This window comes from Hyaena hyaena, unplaced genomic scaffold (genome assembly GCF_003009895.1).
Source record: "Hyaena hyaena isolate Hyena2069 unplaced genomic scaffold, ASM300989v1 scaffold_572, whole genome shotgun sequence".
Classification (NCBI taxonomy): domain Eukaryota; kingdom Metazoa; phylum Chordata; class Mammalia; order Carnivora; family Hyaenidae; genus Hyaena; species Hyaena hyaena.
The window spans coordinates 487,247-512,100 of NW_024081210.1; the positions used below are offsets into that span (position 1 = coordinate 487,247).

Here is a 24,854-nt window from a genome sequence, read left to right on the forward strand (position 1 = left end):
AGGTCTGATTTACCTAGGTACTCAAAGAATTCCAGAGTTTCTTTTTTCTTTTTTTTTTTTTAAGTTTATTTATTTTGAGAGACACCAAGACAGCACAAGTAGGGGAGGGGTGGGGAGAGGGGGAGAGAGAATCCCAAGCAGGCTCTGTGCTGCCAGTACAGAGTCCGATGTGGGGCTTGAACCCAGGAAGCCATGAGACCTCAACCTGAGCCAAAACCAAGAGGTAGATTCTTTACCACCTGAGCCACCCAGGTGCCCTAAAGAATTCCAGAAGTTTCTAATGCAGATATGAGGCAGGGGAAGCTACTGGGAGCCTGAAAGCATCAACTCAACAGTACAACTGTTATTTGCTGAGCACCTACTTCCTGAAAAGCACTGTGAGCAACACAGAGATGACAATAATCTTCAGGAGTTCTCTGCTACTATGGAAAAAGGATGACATAAAATTATCAGATAAAGTGACGTGTGCTAAGTACTATACAAATCCACAGCATGGGGCAGAGCACAGAACACATGCCTCGGGGATCAGAACAATCTTCTTAGATGGGACTGCATTTGAACGGAGGAATGACGTGACTAACAGCTATACTAGAAATATGATTTAGGGAGGCTACCTGGGAAGGAGATGAACTGAATGAGGGAAATTTCAAAGGGTGCAGCACAGCAAGGATGCATTGCCGTAGTCCCGGGAATGAGTCAAAGAGGGCAAGACTTAGACAATAGTGGAACCAAGGAGAGACACTGAGTCTGAAAGACAGTTTTAGAACTCACCGGCACCCAGGTGATTGCTGAAGCCTCAGTGGTAGGTCAGAGAGCCAAAGGGGATGGGCTGAGAGAAAAGATCCCATTCTTGAAGAATGTTTACATTTACAAAATTTAAAAAAATGGAAAAGAAGCCAAAATAAATGGAGAAGGAGTAGACACAACTGCAAGAGAATCAAGAAGCTTGGAGAAGATAGTCTCAGTAAAGGTAAAGAAGAGGGGTCAGCAGAACCAGGAGATACAGAAAGGCCCGTGAGAGCAGACAGGGAGACCAACGGATGGTTTCTCAACGGGGAGTCTGTCCAGGACCACTCAGACATGGTTTCAGCATAAACGTGAGGATGGAAGGCAGACGGCAAAGGCAGGAAGCGTGAGTAAGGGGAAACAGAGCAGCGCAGACACTCCAGAAGCAGGAGGGCTTTATAGGTGGAGAAGACAAACTTCAGAAAAGAAGCAAATTGGAAAATAATAGGCGGAGGCTATCCTTAAGGCGGAGGGGTTCTGAAAGAAGTGGGAGGGATGAAGGGGTTCACCCCAGACAGGAAGAGCGGGTTTCCTGAGACAAACAGCCGGCCTAGAGAAAGTCCCCCCTTCCCCACAAAATCTCCCACAGAACTGGCGGTGGCTGTGGGGGTGGGGCTGGTGTCACGGCAGGAAGCAGTGCAGTTACAGCATCCGTGAGCAATGGAAACCAAAACACAGACCTGGCCGGGTGGAGCTCAGGTGCGGAAGTCAGATGGTCAGAATCTTCCTAGACCCCAGATGGCCAACACTGTCTCCTGCTTACACTTCACACGGTGTCTGCTCCTTTTTATTGGGCCTGGGCCCTGAGGCCTAACTCCGGCCTAACTGTGCGAATCTTACATTATTCAATCCTCTCACCTTCTCCTTATTTTTCATGCCACACGGTGGCACCTCTGTCCACTAACTGATAATATAACCTCTTTATCAGGAGAAACTTCTTGCACGTAAGACACATTCTACTGTCCTAACTGAATTCCTAGGTCTGGTCAGTTAGGACTCCCCTGACTTTATGCCAGTTACAAGCCACAAGAACCTAAGTTTCCTCATCTGTAAAATGTGCACGTGCCAGAGGTAATATCTGAAGTTCTGAATCATTTTAAAATCTCACGATTCTACATCGACACTTTCCTTTAGGTTTAGGGTTTCTTACTGTAGTGTAGTGTTTCCTTAGGAGTATACTTATTACTTCTCAACTAGTATCTAAATCTGAGATTTTTACATCTAGCAGAAAGGATGTAAGTTGAATAACAATACACTCTTTTTAACAACAGCTTACCTTTCTTCGTTGTTTTCCATCTGATTAGGAAAAGCAGCAAAGTCTAATAGTAGTTTAATGGCATCAAGGTATCCGTTGTTACAGGACCAATGCAAAGCTGTTCTTCCCTATAAGCATAAACAAAAATCCGGTATAGCTGAAGTAGCTATTTTTGGACACATACTTACTTATGCTAACGAAAAAATACAAGCAATTGTCCCAAATAGCTCAATTATGAAATGGGAAAAAATTAAATATACAGTGGAGAAAATGGATGGTATCTCAACCAAGTGATAAAAATTAACACTATGTTAAAAGGCACCATATGTCTCTAGAGGTGATACCCTGAGAAGGATTCAATATCACCTGTATAATATTCTAACCAAACATGTAAATCTTAAGTTTAATTATGAGGAATCATAAAGCAAACTCAAATTGAGTGAGATTCTACAAAATAAATGGCCTGTATTCTTAAAAAAATTTAATACCATGAAAGATAAAGAAGGCATGAAACATTGCCAGAGACACAAGAGGAATATTTCATAGTTTTAAAGAAGTCAAAGAGGGAGATATCATAATTCTAGATCTGTTTGCCACAGCTTTTAAATATATAGAACAAAAAATAGCAAAATTAAAAGGGGAGATAGTCAAATCTATAATCGCGGTGAGAAATTTTTAACCCATTCTTTACAATAGATCATAGAACAAATAAATAAAAGAGCAGTAAAGATATAGAAGGCCTGAACAACATAGTAAAACACTTTGACCTAAGTGATATCTGTAGAATATTGCATCCAACTATGATATAATTAGTATTCTTTTCAAGTGTACATAGAACATTTACCAAAATCAATCATAGGCTGGGCCACAAAGAAAGCCTCAAAGGACTTTGAAGGATTAAAATAATTCTGAAATAAAATAAAAATAAAAATAAAATAATTGTTATTCTGATTGCTTTCTGACCATAGTAAAGCTGAAGTTACAAATCAGTGTGGTAGACAGAATAAATGCATGCTTTTGCAAAGATGTCTACATCCTAATCTCTGGAATTTGTAACTATTTTATGATATTGGAAAGGGGGAATTAAGGTTATAGATGGAATTAAGGTTGCTAATCAGCTGAACTTGAGATTGGGAGATTATCCTGGATGATCTGAGTAGGCCCAATGTAATCATATGGGTCCTTATAAGTGAAGGAGGGAGATGGGGGGAGGTGTGTCAGAGTGATGCAGTGTGAGGCGGACTCAGCTAGTCATTGGTAGCTTTGAGGATAGAAGAAGGGGGCCACAAGCTAAGGAAGGAGGGCAGCATCTAGAAGCTGGAAAAACTAGGAAACAGAGTCTCCCCTAGGGTCTCCAAAAGAAATGCAGTCTTGCCAACACCTTGATTTTTAGTGCCATGAGACACATTTTGGACTTTTGACATCCAAGACAGTAAGATAATACATTTGTGTTGGTTTAAGCCACGAAGTTTGCAGTAGTTTGTCTTAGCAATCAGGAGGAAACCAATATAATCAATAACTGAAAGATAATGAGAAAATGCCAAACTGTCTGGATATTAAACAATATACTTCTAAATAATCTATGGGCCAAATAAAAATCAAAATAGAAATTAGAAAATGTTTGAGCTGAATTATAGTGATGGTACAATTCTTTTTTTTTTTTTTTTAAGAGAGAGAGAGATTTAGAGAAAGAAAGAGACAGAGAGGGAATCCCAAGCAGGTTCCATGCTCAGCATAGCGCCTGACACGGGGCTCAATCCCACTACCCTGGGATCATGGCATAAGCCAAAATCGAGTTGGACACTCAGTTGACTGAGCCACCCAGGACTGAGTCACCCAGGCGCCCCAGTGAGGGTACAATTTACCCGAACTTTCAGGATAAAGCTAAAGCCATGCTTAGAATAAGAAGCATGCTTAAATACATATATTGGAAGTGATTACTGAAAAATAATCAATGCTTTAAATTTTTATCAAAAGAATCTTTAAAAAAATTGTAAATCAAACCTGAGGAAAGTAGATAGCAGGAAATGATAAAGATAAGAGTAAACACCAATGAAATAGTAAATTACTTAAAATATGGAAAATTAACAGACAGAAGTCCTTTGAGAAGATGAATAAGATGGAAAAAAATTTTTTTTTTAAATTTCTGAGAGAGAGAGAGACAGTGTGAGAAGGGGAGGGTCAGAGAGAGAGAGGGAGACACAGAATCTGAAACAGGCTCCAGGCTCTGAGCTGTCAGCACAGAGCCTGATGCGGGGCTCGAAACCATGAACCGTGAGATCATGACCTGAGCCAAAGTTGGCCACCCAACTGACTGAGCCACCCAGGCACCCCTGAAAAAATTTTTTAATAAGAAAAAAAGACAATATACATTACCAATATATGAAATGAATAAGAAGAAATTAATATAGGTCCTATAGTCATAAAAAGGTAAGAGAATATGTGACCAACTTAATGCAAATCATTTGATATTTTTAATAAAAAGGATACATTTCTCAAAAATGCAACTTACCATAGCTGAAAAGAAAATAATTAGAAATCTGAATAATCTTGTATTTATTAATGATGCTTAATCAGTTATTAACATCTTTTAAACAAAGAATACCCTTAGACCAGATGGCTTCACTAGGGAATTCTTCTAAACATTTAAAAAGAAGTAATACCAATATTACACAAATCTTTAAGAGAATAGGAGGAACTACTTCCTAACTCTTTTTAATTCACCAGCCATCAGGTTGAAAAATGCAGAAATAGTATGTAACAGCTTGGGGTACCCGGGTGGCTCTGTTAGTTAAGTGTCTGACTTCGACTCAGGTCACAGTCTGACAGTTTGTGGGTTCCAGCCCCGCATCGGGCTCTGTGCTGACAGCTCAGAGCCTGGAGCCCGCTTCAGATTCTGTGTCTCCCTGCCCAAAATAAATAAACATTAAAGAAATTAAAAAAAAATTAAACAGCTAATTGTGAATTTAAAAACCCAAATTCTTAGAAACTAAAAATATAAGGGAACCTACAGCAAACTTCATATTTGATGGTGAAAGTTTTAAAGCTTTCCCTTCGAAGTCAGAATGAATTAAGGGTGCTAACTATTACCAATTCTGTTTAACAATGTATTGGAGGTCTTCATTCAATAAGGCATGCTATTCACAGATGATATGGCTGTTTATGCAGAGAATCCAAAACAGTACATAAAAACTAATAGAACTAGAACGTAGCTTGATATACTACTTATGTAAGAAACCAGAAACTTGTAAAAAAAAATGTAAAAGACACTACAGATTACAAAAGATGAATTTCTAGAAACATAGGCCATTTTTTACGTAATTTTCATTATGTCACTTTCACATATAGGAATAATCCTGATAAATATTTATTGACTGAATGAATAAAAAATATATTTTCTGGCTTCAAAAAACATAATATGCTAGTATTTTTGAAGACTTAATGCAATTAAACTAGAAAAAAAGTCCATACTGGCAAAACTGAGAGAAGTCAATACAATCCTATCTGGCTGGGGAAGTGGAGATGAACCCACATGGGTTAGAAAGCAGTTTGACAGTATGTATCAGAGCTGAATCATATTCATATACCAATAATAAATAATCTCACTTGGGGAAATTATTCTAAGGATAAAATAAAAAGAAGTTAAACGTACTTTGATGATTAATGAAACATGATCTATAATATCACAAGAAAGCACCCAGCAACAGGAAGTTGCTTACTTAATTCTAAAATTGGGGTTACAAGCATAGTTTGGACCCTTACTCCCCACAACAACACTGGCCCTGGGGTCACCTTAGGGTAATTCTTTAAGTTCTATGTGCTTCAATTTTCTCCCCTGTAAATGGGAGTAATAATAGCAACTCTTTTAGAAAGTTGCTGTGAGAATTGAATGAGTTATGAAACATAAAGCTCCTAGAACTTTGGAATATTCACCATCTATGATTATGCAGAAGATTATATACCAGAAGAGAAAATACTGATGATAATTTTAAGTGAACAAAACAAAGTGTGGTTTGTCAAGCATCATACACACACACACACACACACACACGTGCACCATATATACTTATTTTATGAAGTTAGAAAGTTATTCCTGTTCTGTATTATGACTTCGTTAAGTTATATATGGATATAGAGACAAGAACGAGAAGGAAAACAGGGGAAAATAAGACTCATTTTTAGTTGACAGATAAATTTATGTGATCTATTTATTTGGTAAAATGTTGTTTTACTTTACTTTAGTTAATGAAGAATAAATAAACACCGTAGAGCCAACAGTATAGAAAAGATTGAGAATTTCTACCTCTTTGTCTTGAATGTTAGGGTCTGCATGATTTTCCATGAGCACTGCCATGCAGTTGATGTAGCCGCCATAGGCAGCGCACTGCAGAGGGGTTCTTCCTGCGTAATCCTGCACGTTTGGATTGATCTTATTTTCTATCAATATCTGGCAAACATCAGCATTTCCTCCCAGTGCTGCCCAATGTAGGAGAGAGTGTCCGTCTTGATCCACTAGATCTACCCTTGCTCCACCTGAAAAAGCAAAACTATCAGGAAAATGTGTAACATAGAGAGCACTGATCAGAAAGAATGGATGTCTGAAAAATATAACAATGGTCCCTTAAATGCTTTACTCTTAGCAAAATGCTTCTATGTATATTATCTTCTTCAGATGTTTACAATAAGCCTGTAAGTTGGTCAGGGTGGGAGTCATTTTCTTTTTACACGAAATGAAACTGAGGGTCAGGCAGGTGAAGTGGCTTTTCCGAAATCACACAACTACCAACAGGTGGAACTAAGAGTGACTCTCAGGTTTCCTGATGCTTGTGTGTGTGTGTGTGTGTGTGTGTGTGTGTGGGTGGGTGGGTGCGTGTGTGTGTGTGTGTGCGCGCGCGTGAGCGTGCATGCAACATGCATGTGTGTATGTATGTGTTTGCGGGCATGTAGGTGCGCATGTGCATGCATGCGTGTATGTTTGCGTGTGTGTGCTTGCATGTGTGTGCTTGCATGTGTGTGTGTGGTGCTTCTCCCTCCATCCTTCCACCCACGCGGCTCTGTGCCATGTAAGCTGTGTTTCAGTGAATGCAACAATTCCCACCTTCCGAGAGACACTTAGTAGGAGCACTCTTCATAACTAACCTTTAATAAGTGTCTGAATCACATCTTTGTGTCCCATCTCACAGGCTCGGAAAAGTGGAGTATGCTTCATGACATCAGTGGCATCTACCTGAGCGTTATTTTCCAACAATAACTTCACGGTGCTGACATGGCCAGAAAGGGCCGCAGCATGTAAAGCTGAAAAGGGAGCAAAAGAAAGCAGAGAACTCTTTGATAACAACCTCACCTTTTTTTTTTTAATCCTAATTGTGTATCTTTTTCTCTTCTGATGTCCTCATTTTGGCTAAACGCAATTTAATCTTAAAGATTCTCTATTGTTCATTTCTATAGATTTCAATCTTCCTTTCTATTCACATGTACTACTCACGTTTCCCCCCTTCCCGTCTATCTCTCTCATCTCATGGTTTCTTCCTTTCCATCCTGTTGCTCTGAAATGCTTTCCTTTCCTCAGTTACTACTTTATTATCTTTTCCTCCCTCTTAGAGTGTAAGGGAACCAAAAAAAAAAAAAAAAAAGACAAAAGAGAAATGATTTAAATGATGCAGGCAATTCTGCCCACCAACCCACTCAATGAAACTGCCCCTGAGGGTTGGCGGGATGGGAGGTGTCGATCTGCCGGCCCTTCAGTGGCTCCACCGTGCCATTCCTGCCGTCAGACTGCATACCCATGTGGTACAGAGAGTACGCGCATCCCACGTATTCAGTGCATTTTTCATATAACATGGCTCCAAATGCAAGCCATTGATTTCCTCAGGGCCCAATTTAAGAAACAGCAAGTTGTTTCAACATTGGTGAAAACACCTGAGAAGGAATGGGCTCTGCCTTCAAATGGGATTTGAAAGAGTCATTTTGACTGTATATGAGTTTAATGTTATGCTGACCTGTGCCTACGTTACTTCATTCTAGTGCTTGACTTATGCCATTACCCTTTGGATTACTCTTTAAATTCTATTTCAACACACCACTCCTTAAGTTCTGAGTTTGCCAGCATAACTGTCTAGAGGCCGGGGCCAGTTCTTCCTAAGTACCATGGCTCTAAAATGCCTAGAATAATGTTTCTAATATTCTAATAATGTTCGTAAACAGTGATCCATGGACAAAACCCATGGTGCCTATAAAAACACGGATTCCTGGGCATTTATTGAGAACCTGCCCTGGCCTGGGTGTTAATGTAAGGGTGGGAATTCAGCAGAGAACAAAACAGATAAGGTTATATTCTAGTAGGAGAAGCAAAATAAAAATGGAATGGATAAACAAGAAAGTATTGGATGGTGATAGATGGTATAATGGGAGTAATAAAAGGTACCTTGATATGCAGAGTGACTAGAAGATCACTTTAATTGATGGTGATGGAAAGTCTTGCTAAGGAGCTGATATTGAAGTTGAGGCCTGAATCATAAAGAAAGAGCAATGTAGAGGTCTCAAGAGGGAGGAGTTTGGGCAAAGAGAACAGTTAGTCCAAGGGCAGGGATAAATCTATGTGTTTAAGGAAGGCAGGGAAACTGCAGCACAATGAATAGAGGCAGGTAAATCGGAAAGGTAGGGAAGGCCAGGCATATGTGCCACATAGGTCCCAGTGATGAAGACACTGAAGGACTTTAAATAGGTGATGGTATTTGACTCATGCTTTAATCCAATCACTCTAGCGGCTCTGAAGAGAATGCACTGTAGTAGGTTAGAATGTAAGCAGGGAGACCAGATAATAGTGTTGAAGGAGACTCAGTAAAAAATGGTGGTGGCTTGAGCTAGGGTGGCAGGAATGGAGATGAAGAGAAGCAGAAAGATTTAAAATATATTTTAGGGATGCCTGGGTGGCTCACTTGGTTGAGCGTTGGACTTGATTTTGGCTCAGGTCATGATCTCACGGTTTGTGAAACTGAGACCTGTTTCTGGCTCTATGCTTGTATACAATGCCTAGCCTGCTTGGGATTCTCTCTCTCTCTCTCTCTCTCTCTCTCTGCGCCCCGCCCCACTTGTGTGCAGATGTGTTCTCTTGCTCTCTTGCAAAATAAGTAATATAATAAACATAATAGTAATATATTAATTACATGACATAATAAAATATATAAATAAATATATATATATAGAGAGAGTACCCTTGCCCTCAAATGAAGTTTTATGAAATACTCAATATATACGACAGAGTGGTTCTGACTAAAGCAGGGATGGAGAGTTACCCCCTTAAGCACTTGCCCCCATTGGCAACACTCTATAGTAACCTGTTCTGAAGAATATGGTTTGGAAAATCAGATTTAATTTTAAGGTACTTTCTAATTCTGAAATTCTCCAATTCTGTGATGTGGCATCAGTATGCAATAAATACTTTTCAGTTAAATGCCAATGTCATAAAAAAAACACACACACACACACACCACAAAATCCCAATTAAGCAAAAGAGAATTAATGACCTTATTAACTGAAATTCCTCATTTATGACTATTTGCATTTACATTACTTTAAAATAACCTTAAACATTTTTTAAGTACATTTATTTATTTTGAGAGAGACAGAGAGAGCATGACTGGGGGAGGGGCAGAGATACAGGGAGAGAAGGAGAATCCCAAGCAGGTTCCGAGCTGCTAGCTAGACAACCGTGCGTTTTAAAATACACAGCCACTATATGTTAGTATCCATTTAAGAGACAAGCTTTAGCAGAGAGAGCTCAAAATAAAGAATTGTTAGCTATGGATTGAAGAACCGAAAGAGCAAAAAGGGAACACTGAGGGGGCGCCTGGGTGGCTTAGTCGGTTAAGCGTCCGACTTTCGCTTAGGTCATGATCTCACGGTTTGTGGGTTCGAGCCCCGCGTCGGGCTCTGTGCTGATTGCCAGCTCAGAGACTGGAGCCTGTTTCGGAGTCTGTATCTCCCTCTCTCTCTGACCCTCCCCTGCTCACGCTGTCTCTCTTTCTCTCTCTCCTAGAAATAAATAAAAATTAAAAAAAAAAAAAAGGGAACACTGAGGTATCACAGAGGTAGTAAATGCAGAAGACGGCCAGCAATTCTAGGGCTAGGGGGACAAAAAGAAGAAGATGGAATTGTTAAAACTTAAAAGCCTAGAAGAGGAGCCCTGTGGAGGGCAAAACTCAGACCTCTGAGCAGGGGTGCTGCTTGGCTGGTGCTTGTGTGTCTGAGGCGGGTGCTCTGGGGCTGGGACTGTGAGTGTTGGAGAAATTGCAAAGTGAAATTAACCATCACCATTGGAAAAAACTATCACTTTTGTGTTGAAGAAGACTTACTAGGGTAATGATGATAGGAACAGGAAACCAAAAGAAGAATAGGAAGCAAACAGGAAGGTGTAATTCCATTCTTTCAGCTTTCCCGTTTCCCTCTACTGCCCCCTATGGGTAGATTCAACAGGGCACTTGCTGGCAAAGGGGGAAATGGGGTCTGCAGCCCTGGTAAAAACAGGAGAGTCCTGTTATCATATCAAAAAAACATTACCAAAATTTTGGCCATATCGAATACACAGAGAGTGCCCATATTTTCCTGATGGTTTGTTTATTTGTTTGTTTGTTTATTTCAGTTTATTTGAATCAAGATCCAAATAATGTCAGTATGTTGCTGTTGATGAGAACTCTTCTTTTATGGGAAGGAAAAACAACCCTGTAGAGGGATGATGGAGAGAAACTCCCTGTCATAGAAGAGAAATGTCAGGAAGGCATGTCTGACATATAATAAAATTCCCTTCAGAGAAAGAGCCAGGGAATTAATGAATCTGAGAAGAACTTATATCTGAACTCCAACCATGGTGCACCTCAGAAAGACGCCTTTGGTCAAAAGGACGGAATTATCCTTGCCCGTACTTTATGAAAATGTTAAACTAAAAGCAAGGCTAGTGATAGAATGAAAGGCTGCATACTAATGGGAGACTGACAAAAACCGAAATGTTCAGACTACTTATAAACTCCATGTCCTACATGTCATGTCTGCACTATATACCCTTCTTTAAGAAGCTTAAGGTCTACTGTGAGGCTTTGATAAAGAAATACTTTTGACAGTTAAAGTCTTTGTTAAAGTTGATATCACCTACAACTCCTTGAAAGCCAGTTTAGAAGGGGTGGTGGTTTAGGTATAGGGAGGGAGATTATCAGGTGTACCCCCCCTCCCCACCGAGAGCCGCATCAGTAGTTCTTGTAGGTGCAAATGGCTCTACTGTGATTCTACAAATAAGAAAACACTGAGAAGCTGGTAGCTGAGTTTTTATTCTGTTCGGTGTTGTGCTATTGTGTGATTTTCTTTCTTCTTCTGACTTGTAATTTAGGATATAGTACCACAAGGTAGAGACTTCCAAGTTGACAATGAAAGCTAAAAAATTCATACCTGTCTTATTAACCAACACACAGTTGAAGGGCTCTCTTCTTAGACAAAGAGATTGAAAGAAGGATCTACTGAGAGCTTTGGATGCAAACCTAACATGAAGCTCTGAAGCTTCAAGAGTCATGGTGGGGGGGGCTTATCTCTAAAATGGGAGATTTGGGAGGAGGTAATGCTCTTCAAATCTGAGAAAAGAGCACTTTGAATGAGACATACGTAGATATGTACAGTCCTTAAAATATAATCCTATATTTTTGAAGTATAACTGATAACTACTAAGTATGCATAGTTTTAAGTACAGGTTTATTTATTTACTTTATTCAAAGATAAACAACATGAAGAGTTCCCATAATCATGTTTAAGGAGCAACCAGGCTTTTAAACCAAATGCCACCATTCACCTGGTAGAAACAGAGGCTAATTTCAGCCATTAAAACTTGGAGGAAATAAAGCTTTTGGAGTGATATCCTGGTAACCTAAGCTTAAAAAGTGCCAATGAAACAATATTAGATTAGGAACAATGATTTCAGGCATCACTGTACAAATTGTAGGGCACCTATACACTTTGGAACCCCCAAAAAGCAAATGGAACAAGTTTCCCAGTTCCTACCTGTGCCTCCATATTTGTCTGCCATGTTAATATCAATGTCAGATTTTAAACTCAGCATGGTCCTAAGAACATCATCACTGCCTTTTCCAGCAGCCCACATAAAGGAAGTTCTTCCTTCCAGGTCTGAATCATCTTTCACTGAAGGATGTTTTAAAAATACTTTAACTGTTTCCTGTAAGAAAACTTGATTAAAAAAATTGAGACAAGAGGGTAGCATTTTCTATGGTAATAAAGCCATTGTTATATGTGACTTCCTCTAAGACGCAAAGTATTTTTTTCCCTGCTTTTGAATCAAGTGAAATTATCTTTTTATGAATAATGAAACTACAATTTCCATTGAAAGTAACAATCCTCTTTCTTTACATATTAGCTTTAGTTTCCATGCGCTTCAAACACCTAACCTAACTCCCTCATTCAACATCCTCATAATTGAGAATGATCATCCACAATCAAGTCTGAAAACTTTATAGGTCACTCTTTGAGAGATGAAGTAATGGTTAAAAGACTCCTGCGGTGCCTGGGTGGCTAGTTGTTTAAGCGTCTGAATTTGGCCCAGGACGTAATCTCACCGTTTGTGGGTTTGAGTCCCACATCGGGCTCTGTGCCGACGGCTCAGAGCCTGGAGCCTGCTTCAGATTCTGTGTCTCTCTCTCTTTCTGTTCCTCCTCCACTCATGCTCTGTCTCGCTGTCTCTCAAAAAATGAATGTTTAAAAAAAATTAAAAGACTCAGAAATATTCAGTGTTATGACCAATATTAAAATATAGGTTTTTCTTGGACATTTTATATGCAGAGAACTGTATACTCAGCCATGACCACAGAGAGGGTTAATACATTTTCTTGTGTGTTTTGTTACTATAATTTAAAAAATATTTAATGCACTTACTGAATAATGATGCGTGACTACTGAGAAATGCAGTGTTTGGTTCACTTAAACAGATATTTATTTATCAAGTCCTATATTCAAGGTCCTTCCTTTATGGAATCACACTAAAATTAGACCTGAAATAATTGTAATAGTGCCTGACAATTTTAATGGGGGTCAGTATTCACAGCATTTTAAATTGCCTCTTTCCTTAAGCCTCATATGCTTACACACATTTAGGGAGATGATAGAAACTTTAGCTTGAAGGCAAGTAAAATAGAGTTTCAGAAAAAAAAATGCTGGAGGTTGTGAGCTGGCCAAAAGTGTCTAAGTGTTGATGCTCAATACTCTAAAGCAAGAAGAAATTCAACGGCACATCTAATGCAGCCCTTCATTTCCCAGATGAAGAAATTTAGGTTCAAGGTCATACAAACACTGGTGGTAGATACAGGAGTGGAGCCAGAGCTATATCACAGCACTCTTTCCACTGTATAGGCTGCATGCCACTGTATACACTGATACCTAGTGTTAAAATTCACATTGAGCTACTGAGGCATTAGAGCACAGTGCTCCTAGGATCTGCTGTGTATGCTTAGTACACATGAGACTGGAATAAACAAATGGATTTTAAAACTTGGTAATTTTTTGATTTGTTTCTTTTACTGATTTGTAAACATTTCCTGTTGAGTATGTTTTCTTAATGATGAATGTTCACAGAGGTTTGTGAATTTTTGTTGTTATTTTCTAAAATGGGAATGATAGCCTCGTGTGGGTTAACAGAGTCCGAGGAGATCAAGGGGCTTGAAATTGAGCTTAGAAGATTTGTATAATTATTAAAAAAAAGTCATCTCTGTGATTGGTAGATTATCCAGAGCAAGTATGTCTTTGGATAAACATCCATAATGTTCTGCCATTCTTCCTTATTCCCAGGAGCTTAGTCACTTAATTGCTGGTATTTGTGCATGTGTTAAATTTGAAGTCTAAGACTTGGGTTCAAGATCTTGGGCAAGTCATTTAATCTCTTGAAACCTTGGTTTCTTACTCTTTAAATTAGGGATGCCATGTCCTCTCACAGACTTGCGTTGAAATACGAATTGAGTTCTGATTTCTGTAGGTTGAATAGGCTGGGCCAATGAATTTCTTACTTGTCTGTAACAAGAAAGGGCTCCTCCTCAAAATATACTTTGTCTTCTTCTGAGACAACAGAATAATGGGAGACAATAGAAGATAGAAGATGGTTTACCAAAAGTCTAGGTGATACATTTATAGAAATTCCAGGAAAGAGGGACCATAGCTATAGTTGCTCTGGGTACCGGAGACAACGAAGGATGGGAAAAAAAAGATATTTTAGGAATCTGAATATTCAATGTATTCAGTGGTGCATTTGGGGAGGTCAGGAAGATGGAATTACACTATACTGATGATGGGCATTCTTATAACTTTAAGTTTATTTATTTATTTTGAGAGAGAGAGACAGAGACAGAGACAGGGAGAGAGCGAGCAAGTGCAAGCAGGGAAGGGGCAGAGAGAGAGGAAGAGAGAATCTGAAGCAGATTCTACCCATCAATGCAGAGCCTAATGTGGAGCTCGAACCCACCAACCGTAAGATCATAACCTGAGCCGAAATCAAGAGGTGGACCCTTAACTGACTGAGTCACCCACATTCTTATAATGTAATGTAACTAAACGTTCCACTACACACACCCACGTAGAATATAGTAAAGTCAATTCTGACTGCTTTGACATGTGACTTTTTGGATAAGACTCCAGTTCTCGGTGGCCACTTACTCACAGAGTTGAAGCAGCCGAGCTGTTATGTTATTGACTGAACTGAGTGACATAAAGGATATAAAAGTGCTTTGTAAAACTGTAAAGGGTGGCAAGGGAAGAATTATTAATTATATTCAATATCTGTAGAAATCATTCACATTTTTGCTTTCTCAGCTATATAATACACAAAATTATTAGCTCTGGCAATAGTAAGAATGCATTGCATTTCTTGAGTACCTGCTCTGTACCAAAAACTACACTAGGCACTGGTGACAAATTTTCTCTGATTCTTACAACAGTCCTGAAAGGAAAGGTATAATTATCCTCATTTTACATATGAAGAAACTAATTAGGAGGTTAAGAAAGTTGTGTCAGGTCATAGAGCCAGCCAATGGCAGAGTCAGGATCCCAGCCAAGGTTAGACCAGGTCTAAGGCCTTGCCACCCAGAGAAAACACTTGAACACTAAGTGCATATAAAACCTTAGTGCCATAAAATTAACCAGAAGATGAAACGTACTTACACAGAACGAAATGTTACACTGAACAGTTAATATAAAAACCGTGTTAAAATTTCACATGACTAACAACTATCCCTCACTTTACAGTCAGAGTTAACAGTCTGAGCAATTGTTAAAATATAATCACTACAAACACACAAACACTAGTACGAAATGTGAATAAGGTGAGTGGGTTGTAGGAATGTCAATTTTCTGTTTATGATATTCTTTCATACTTTTGGCAAGATGGTACTATTGGGGGCTGGAGGGTACACGGTATGTGGCTCTTTAATTTCTTATGACTCCATATGAATTTATACTTATGTCGAAATAAAAATTCAATTACACAAAAAGATAACTGTCACATTTTACTTACAGCAAAGTTACTCTGAGCTGCATAGTGCAAGGGTGTTGCTCCTTGGCTGTCGGATGGGATGGTTCCAGATTTATTTCTTTCTAAAAGAAGATGGACAATCTGTGCATGGCCTGAAAGTAGATACAGGGCAGTTATCACATAAAAGTACTAGTTAATTTATAATCTATTTTAAGGAAAGTTTTCTGAATAGCAGCCCCCAGTTTAGCCTCTTTTTTTTTTAATGTTTTATTTACTTCTGAGAGAGAGAGACAGCATGAGCAGGGGAGGGTCAGAGAGAGAGGGAGACACAGAATCTGGCAGTCAGCACAGAGCCAGACACGGGGCTGGAACCCACGAACTGTGAGATCATGACCTGAGCCGAAGTTGGACACTCAACCAACTGAGCCACCCAGGCGCCCTCAAGTATAGCCTCTCCTAACTTCTCACCAAAATACTATGATCATGTAGAACAAAGGCAAACACTTCCAACACTGAAATCTTAATGCTTCAATCCAGAAAGGAAATGATATGAATTATAAGTGCTAGATTGAGAGAGAGCTATATTAGGTATCAGCCCACTGCATTCCCTGGCTGTGTTTTATAAAACTGTCCTATATAAAGGGGCACCTGGGTGGATTAGTCGGTTAAGCGTCCAACTTCGGCTCAGGTCATGATCACATGGTTAGTGGGTTCGAGCCCCGCATCGGGCTCTTTGCTGACAGCTAGCTCAGAGCCCAGAGCCTGTTTCAGATTCTGTGTCTCCCTCGCTCTCTGACCCTCCCCTGCTCATGCTGTCTCTCTCTGTCAGAAATAAAATTAAAAAAAAAAAAAAACATTAAAAAAAATGTCCATAAAAAAAGGAGGGAAGCCAGCCCTTGTCAGCCATTAGGGTCCCTAGTGTCCAGGTCCCACTGGACAGCTGATCAGAACTGGACAGCTCTTCAGGAGGACAAATTATAATACAGCCTCTTGTAACCTCTGAGGCCTCCTATCCGTCCCCTCTCCCCTTCCTCCGCCACTTTTTTCACAGTAGGTTTTGATTTCAAATCCCAGAAAACATGTGGCAGGAATGATGAGGTGGTGGCAGAGAAAATACTCTGCAGTGCATTCTGGGGGATGTGGTTTCCATAAGCGAGGAGCTGTAGAAAGGATCAAAGAATGAACAAACATGGTAACTGCATATTTGGGAAACCTGAATATCATGCATTCTATTGCTTCAGCATATTGGGGACCCAGGTGGTAAAGGGGCCACATCAGCAGAAGAACATGGACACACCGCAGGAAAAAGCCAGGCAGAAAAAGGGGATGCGAGTGAAGTTGTGCTCATCTGTCTGCCCCCAGGTACAATCGCACATGGAGTTCTCTGAGGCGGGCAAAAGTAGGATCATGGGCAAGCTACCAAGACACATTTTGTCTTGTTTGAAAGATACAGAGAAATACTTAGTAAAGGCAGTATGAAAATATACTACAGGACAGGGAAAAGGGGACACCATCAGAGAGATGAAGCACACGCCTTAGAACATGATCTAGAGAAGGATCCAGAGGAAAACTTCAGGAAACTGTTTGGCATCCTTGACTTGGGCCAAGAGATGTCCTCTATGGAATGAAACAGAATATCCCAAGAAGGGGATAATCTGAAATGCAAAGGTGATGGAAGGAGGGGAAAAGGAAAAAAGCTGAGATACAAAGAAATTGGAATGAGGGAAGGAAATCAAAATACAACCTAAAATACAATCTATGAGAGGCAGAAAGAAATCAGAACTTACGGATCACTTTAGTGATCTGGAGACAAATTTGCGAAGTCCTTTCAGAATGCACAAGACAAAAAAAAAAAAAAAAAAAAAAAGAATGCACAAGACAAAGGAAAAGGATGGAACTGCACATTGAAATGAAGTCTAAATAATAATCATAAATCTGATAACAAAACTGAATGCAAATGCAAAAAGTATTTTGAAAAGACACAACGTGTAATTTAAAAACTAAGCCTGCAGTAATAATTGGGAAAAACTTCAGATCATGTTAACAAATACTTAAAAAGTGATAAGTAAAAACACGCTAAGTTCCTCATTTTAAATTAGGTGGAAATCATGAGAAGAGATCTGCTTTTAGCTCTGACTCACATTTTAAAAAGTTTTTGATAAATTTAAAAGTAACTGCTAATAGAACCTAAAACCCTCCTAAAACACTAGGCATTTCAAAACCAAATAACAACAAACATAATCTATATAACAAAAGGAAACAGAAAAAAAATTAAAAAGAAATGAAAACACCAGAAATAGTCAAAGAGCAGAATAGCAGGAAAAAGACCAAATCATATACCTTATAACAGTGACTATTAATGAGTAAGACTCCTTCACTAAAAGAGAAAAACTCTCAGATTGCACCCCTTGCAAAGTCAGACACAGACATATTTACACTCTCTCATCTAACAAAGTGATCCCCAAAAAGGTTAAGTAAAAGGCATCTCAGGAAAACATGAAGAAAAAAAAATCACATATCATAGTATTGGCACAAACATAAAATTAAAGCCCTCCTCCTCAAATACACAGGCATTGAATGTGAAAAGATTATTTTATACTTACATTTGTCAATGAATGTACATTACTTTTAAAACAAAAACATGTTAAGATATGATGTTGAAATTAAAACTGATACATAACAGAGAATACATTTATCTTACTACAATGTAAGCATATGACAGAGGGATTTAATATAAGATGCAACATATCAATTAAAAATTAAATTAATTAAGGGCGCATGGGTGGCTCAGTCGGTTAAACACCCAACTCTTGATTTCAGCTCAGGTCATGATTTCACAGTTCAGGGGTTTGAGCCCAGCGTTGGGCTCTGCGCTGACAGAGTAAAGACTGCTTGAGAGTCTCTGTCCCCCTCCCTCCCTTGTGTGCGTGCACAGGTGTGCACGCGCGCTCTCGCTCAAAATTAAGTAAATGAACTTAAAAATGAAAAAAAAAAAACCTTAAATTAATTAAACAGGAGATGGAAGCTGACAGGGGAAGGGAAGCCATGGAAAGTTCCTGGTACTCGTAGCTGCTCCTGCTGTTGATCCTTTGATTCACGGTCAGCTCACCTAGTAAAGCTGCCCAGTGAAGTGGGGTTCGAAATAAGTTGTCGTAAGACGTTATATTGCAGCTTTCATATGAGGTCAAGACATCCACCACTGTCACATTCCCATCAGCGACGGCAAAGTGAAGAGGTGTCCGACCTTCGTAGTCTTGCCAGTTCAGTAAGGACTCCGTGGGGGCAGCATCCTAATTTGAAGGAACCAGAGATTTCAGACACACGTGGAATCCTCAGTAAATCACAATGGAGGTAAGTATTAACTGGGCAATTCTCTAAACCTGTATAGTCTCTCTTAGCACAAGTGATACAATTCAGAAAAAAAGCATACGATCTAAATCTTTAAAAATTTCCTGCCATGTTTAACTATAAAAAAAAAGTGCAGAAAAGATATAATAAATACCATTACTGACGATTCAGATTAAATAGGTGTCAACATCTTGCCTAATGTGCTTTTGTATCTGTTATGGATTCAGCTAAAGCTGTATGTTTTATACTTTTGTTCCGTATGTATGCATCCATAAAAATACATGAATTATATACATGTGTTTTCAATATTTACACTTCTGAGTTTATACTATGTATATCCTTTGGCTATGTTTTCTTTCAACACTATACTTTTGGGTATTTATGTTGATACTAGTTCATTTGTTAAGCCACACTTTAGTTATCCATTCTCCTAGTGAGGGACAATTAGGTTATTTACATTTTTTCCATTATTAACAATAATGCTGAAATGAACATGCTTCCCCTACATGTCTCTTTGTAGCACATGTGTGCGATTTTCCTCTAGCCCAGATACCTAGAAGGGGACTTTCTGGGTACAAGGATATTTACATCATCAACAAGGTATTATCAAACTGCTCTCCAAATGGTTACACTAATTAACACCTCCGGGACAATGTGTAAAAGTTTTTATTTCCCCACATGTGGGCACAGATGAACCCTTTGGTATTATCAAGCTTACTACATTTTTTCCTTACAGGTATGGAAACGATTTTGCTGTTTTCATTTGCATTTATTTTATGAATGAGGTTGGGGTTTATCATATGTTTATTGGCTATTCTGTTGGAATTGACAGCTCACATTTACTCATTTTTCTGCTAGGTCTTCGTGTCTACTGTGAGGTCCCCTTTCAAGAATAAAGAACTTATTTCCCTAGCTGCTGTGACTGCTCCCAGCAGATGACCCTCAATTGTCAGACTTTTACAACTGCTTCAGCTAAAGACAGTTGCTTCACTCAAGGTCATATCTCTTCTCAGATTAGGCCACGTCCAAAACCAAGGCTTCCTGCCCCAATCTGAGAACTCTCTGAAAGGCACACAAGACTTAGAGCTGCTTGTGTGGTCATCCTATTTTATAAAAAAGAGTATGAAAGGTATTTTAAACACTTCAAAAAAGAAGTTGAATTTTACCATGGTGGCATTTTAGGTCTTTTAGTCTCCAAAGGACTAAGATGTGTTTACAAGGAAAAAAAAGCCAAATCTGTGAGGAAATAGGATATGATGAGTGACAAGTATCCTCCAAGGATTCCTGATATTGGAACTGACACATAAACAATATAAAATAACTATCTATTAAACAATAAAAACATTAAAAATGAAATAAAAGGTGAACAAGGAAGAAAAACTATCAAAATGATGGGGCAGACTTATAAAACAAAAAAACAACAAAAAGAACTTTTAAATGTAAAAATACAGGATTGATGAATGAATAGGGCAAATGAGAGAGTGGTCTCAGGTGAAGAAAGGCTGGGTAAACTAGAAGGCACGTTTGAGGTAATTATCCAGAACATGGCAAGAGAGACAAGAAGATGGAATGTAAAACAGAGGAGACATGGAGAATACAATAAAAAGCTCTAAAATACGTGTAGCTGGGACCATAAAAGCAAAAGTGTAGGAAATGAAAGAGAGGTAATATTTAAAGAGATAATAGCTATATATTTTCCAGAACAGACATGAAATGATAGAATACACCAAACACGACAAAACCCCCTAAAAGCCCCCTAAAAACCATAAAACAAACAAACAAAAAATGCACCAACCCCCCCCCCCAAACAACCCCTCCCCAGACACACTGTAGTGAAACTGTAGAATGCCACACAGAGAAGAATATAAAAGCAGCCTTTGAGAAAAGATAAATCATCTCTAAAGGAATGACATTTAGACCAATAGAGAATGCTCCAGAGGACAATGAAAGGCAGAAAGCAGCAAAAAAGCCTGAAAGAGTAGAGAAAAAGACTACCTAGAATACCTGTATATGCAGAAAAACTGTATATTCAAGAGTATGGTAGATGTGTAAATATTCCTTTTAAAAAATGTTTATTTATATACTTAGAGAGAGAGAGAGAGCATGAGTACAAGCAGGGGAGAGGCAGGAAGAAGCATGAGTACAAGCAGGGGAGAGGGAGAAAGAGAATCTTAGGCAGCCTTCCTCTCTCAACACAGAGCCTGACATGGGGCTTGATCTCATGAACCATGAGGCAAAATCAAGAGTCAGACACTTAACTGACTGAGCCACCCCAGGTGCCCTGAAATGCAGACATTCTTAAGAGCAGAGAGCATTTACCACAATAGATCTACCCTAAAGGTGGTTCTCAGAATTATATTTCAGGAAGTAAGATATTAACTCCAGAAGGAAAACAAACTTGAGATTCAAGAAGAAATGCAGAGCAAAGGAATCAGTTAACATTCAAGTAGGAATAACAATTGCATATACAAAAGAATATTATCTTTTAAAGTCTAATTTGTGTGTTATAAGCAAATAGGACTAAATATTAGACTACCATAGCTTGTAAGCTGGATTTTGAGAAGCACTGATTAGAAACCTCAAAGAATCCACTGATAAATATTCAAAATTAATAAGAAAGTACGGCAAGTTGGTTAGATTCATAGTCAATGAATAAAAATATCAACTGCCTTTCCATGTGCCTGCAATTACCAGTTAAATATACATCTTAGATATGTTAAAGAAAAGGAAAGAAAAGAAAAGAAAAAAGTTCAGGGGCACCTGGCTGGCTCACTCAACAGACCATACAATGCTTGATCTTGGGGTTGTGAGTTCAAGCCCCACACTGGCTACAGAAATTACTTTTAAAGAAGCAGCACTATTTTTATTTTTTAAAGTTTATTTATTTATTTTGAGAGAAACAGGGACAGCATGAGTCAGAGAGGAGCAGAAAAAACAAGAGAGAGATAATCTCAAGCAGGCTCTGCACTGCCAGCACAGACCCTGACATGGGGCTTGAACTCATGAAACTGTGAGATTAAGACCTGAGCCAAAACCAAGAGTCGGATGCTCAACTGACTGAGATACCCAGGTGCCCCATAAAGCAGCATTATTTTTAAATGGCAAAAAATTAGAAATAGTTCTAAACGTCTGTGAATAACTGAATAATATATGGCTTGTTCGTAAAATGGAATCCTACATAATGGCAAAAAAATATATATTACAGGTATACACAGCAACAAAGATAAAATCACCAGCATAATATTGAGCAAGAGAAGCATGTTGCAAAAGAATATGTTCAATGTGATTCCATGTTTACACAATTCAAAAACATCAAAAATGAAACAATTAGTGTTTAGGGATATGAATATATGTGGCAAAACTATAATGAGAATCAGGAATGATAAACACATAATTGAGGATAGTGGCTGCCTCTGAGAAAGGGGAAGAACAGAATGGTGCTGGGAGGTACCCGGGGAACTTCAAAGGTAACGGTTAATGTACTTGATCTTAAACTTGGAGATGAGTACATGAATATTTGTAGTTTCTATATTCTTTACAACTTTGTTTTTTTTTTTTTCAAGGAGCCTCCACGCCCAACACAGGGCTTGAACTCATGACCCTGAGATCAAATGGTGGACACTCCACGGACTGAGCTATGCAGGTGCCCGTGTATTCTCTATGTCTTAACATATATTTTACAATATTATCTCTACGCAGTGCTTAATAGACGCAAGTGTCAAACAAAGTCAAGGAAGGATAAACACAAATTCAGGAAAGTAGTTGATGGGGGACAGGGTGAGTATGGCTCAGGTGGAGAGAATGTGTTTGGAAACCGGCACATCGAAAATTCTGCGTGGTCTTAAACAGCAGCATAGCAGCACTACCGTGTTCTGTTTCTTGAGTGACGGATTCACATGACTCTGGTATTTCTTTTGGTTCATAATTTGTGTGTCACATATATGCTTTCAGATCCTGGCTATTTCATCACAAAAAAGTTGTTTGTCGGGAGGCCGCCCAGGTCTAGCAGCACCACCGTACTCACCAGGATGCATCGCACTGTGTGAACAGCACTGGGATCTTTGTGGTTCGCTGCCCAGTGAAGTGGGATCTTGCCTTCGACGTCGGGGATCCCGATGTTGGAATCGTGCTTGATGAGCAGCTTCACGTGCTCCGGGTTATTGTAATAAGCACTCCAATGCAGGGCGGTTTGCTGCAAAATCGCGAGAGACTCACAAACACAGCAACAACAGTAGCAAGAGCAACGGTAACAACACAACAGATTTCCCCCAAGCTTGTATTGTGTGACGGGCACTGTTGTAAGAACTTTCTCTATTTTACCTCATACAGTCATCATCCTGACAACTCTGGGCGATGAGTACTCTGGAATCTGCACGTAATTGGTGGGAAAAGGGAGCACAAGCTGGGTGAGCGATCTGCTCAGGGGCATAAACGTAGTCAGTGGCTGAACTGAGATTCTGACTCAGGCCGTCTGAACTCAGAATCTGACCTCCTAATCGTGACAGGCACTTAGGTCATCAGGTATGAATCAGTGGTAATACGAGAAAAAGAAAAGCAGCCCGATGGTTTATGAATAATTATCAACAAAGTAAGTAACGATCTTGATATCGCAGCAAGCATTTTAAGAATTTGCTAGAATGTTTTGCATTTCAGTGTCTATCAAAATGAAGATCCATGTATAGGAAGTCATGGATCTGGAATCCATTTCTTATATCACAGTACAAATCTAAATTTAACTATAATTTTATAGGATGAATTGTTAGACCTACTATTGATGTTAAGATACAGCAATATTTGCTTTATTTTAGAAAATAAACGTTAAAAATGAACATCCTGCTGGGGTGCCTGGCTGGCTCAGTAGGAAGAGCATGCAACTCTTGATCTTGAGGTCATGACCTTGAGCCTTTTCTAAGGTAGGGAGCTTCCTTAGAAAAAGAAATAGGGGCACTTGGGTGGCTCAGTCGGTTGAGCATCCAACTTTGGTTCAGGTCATGATCTCACAGTTAGTGAGTTCGAGCCCGGCGTTGGGCTCTGTGCTAAAAGCTCCGAGCCTGGAGCCTGCTTCAAATTCTGTGTCTCCCTCCTCTCTGCCCCATCCCCACTCATTTTCTCTCTCTCTCTCTCTCAAAAATAAATAAACATTAAGAAAAATCTTTAATGAACATTCTGAACTTGTTGGTGTTGCTTCAAAATCCCCTAGGCCATTCTTGTCAATACGCCACAGTAAGAATGGTCCCTGTGTTTGAAGAGTTACTGAGGAAACACAAAGAAATGGTTGGGCTGTACGTTACCCCTTATGAATAGCAGTGTCATTAATCCAATCTAGAATCAGATCATTTGCCAGTAGGAATGAAGCTCACTTGTTACACTAAAAACTTTAAATGTTGACATATGTGGTATTCATGTACAGTGCACCTATGGGCATTTAATATGAAGAGTCACTCATTACTTTTTATTTAGTAATGACTATAGAACAAAACCAGTCACAAATATAATAGCAAATAATTTCTTAGAGCCACATTTTCTTCCTTTTTCCTCTCTCCTTCTTCTTTTTCTTCTTATCTTAAAAAAATTTTAATGTTTGTTTATTTCTGAGAGAGAGACAGAGTGTGAGTGGGAGAGGGGCAGAGAGAGAGGGAGACACAGAATCCGAAGCAGGTTCAAGGCTCTGAACTGTCAGCACAGAGACGGATGCGTGGCTCGAACCCACAAACCACGAGATCATGACCTGAGCTGAAGTCGGATGCTTAACGGACTGAGCTACCCAGGCACCCCTCTTCTTTTTTTTCAAGTATGCACTATGCCCAATGTGGGGCTTGAACTCCCAACCCCAAGATCAAGAGTCTCATGCTTTACTCACTGAGCCAGCCAGGTGCCCCTACAGACACATTTTCAATAAAAAACATATACGGTTTCTGTAATTCTTTTGCTATGTTATGTTTGTTCTGAATATAACTC

General features: G+C 39.2%; 1 protein-coding gene across 2 annotated transcripts in view; it reads right to left on the minus strand.

Annotated features, from left to right (window-relative positions):
- Positions 1–24,854, minus strand: part of INVS (inversin) — a 165,222-nt gene that overhangs the window by 49,860 nt on the left and 90,508 nt on the right. For both annotated transcript variants that reach the window (XM_039256576.1, XM_039256575.1), the window contains exons 5-11: positions 22,921–23,088; positions 18,658–18,838; positions 15,591–15,700; positions 12,083–12,254; positions 7,181–7,336; positions 6,345–6,574; positions 2,063–2,169 (exon numbers count right to left, since the gene is read on the minus strand). In XM_039256576.1, coding sequence (XP_039112507.1) covers positions 2,063–2,169; positions 6,345–6,574; positions 7,181–7,336; positions 12,083–12,254; positions 15,591–15,700; positions 18,658–18,838; positions 22,921–23,088 — 1,124 coding nt within the window. The remainder of the gene's footprint in view (positions 1–2,062; positions 2,170–6,344; positions 6,575–7,180; positions 7,337–12,082; positions 12,255–15,590; positions 15,701–18,657; positions 18,839–22,920; positions 23,089–24,854) is intronic.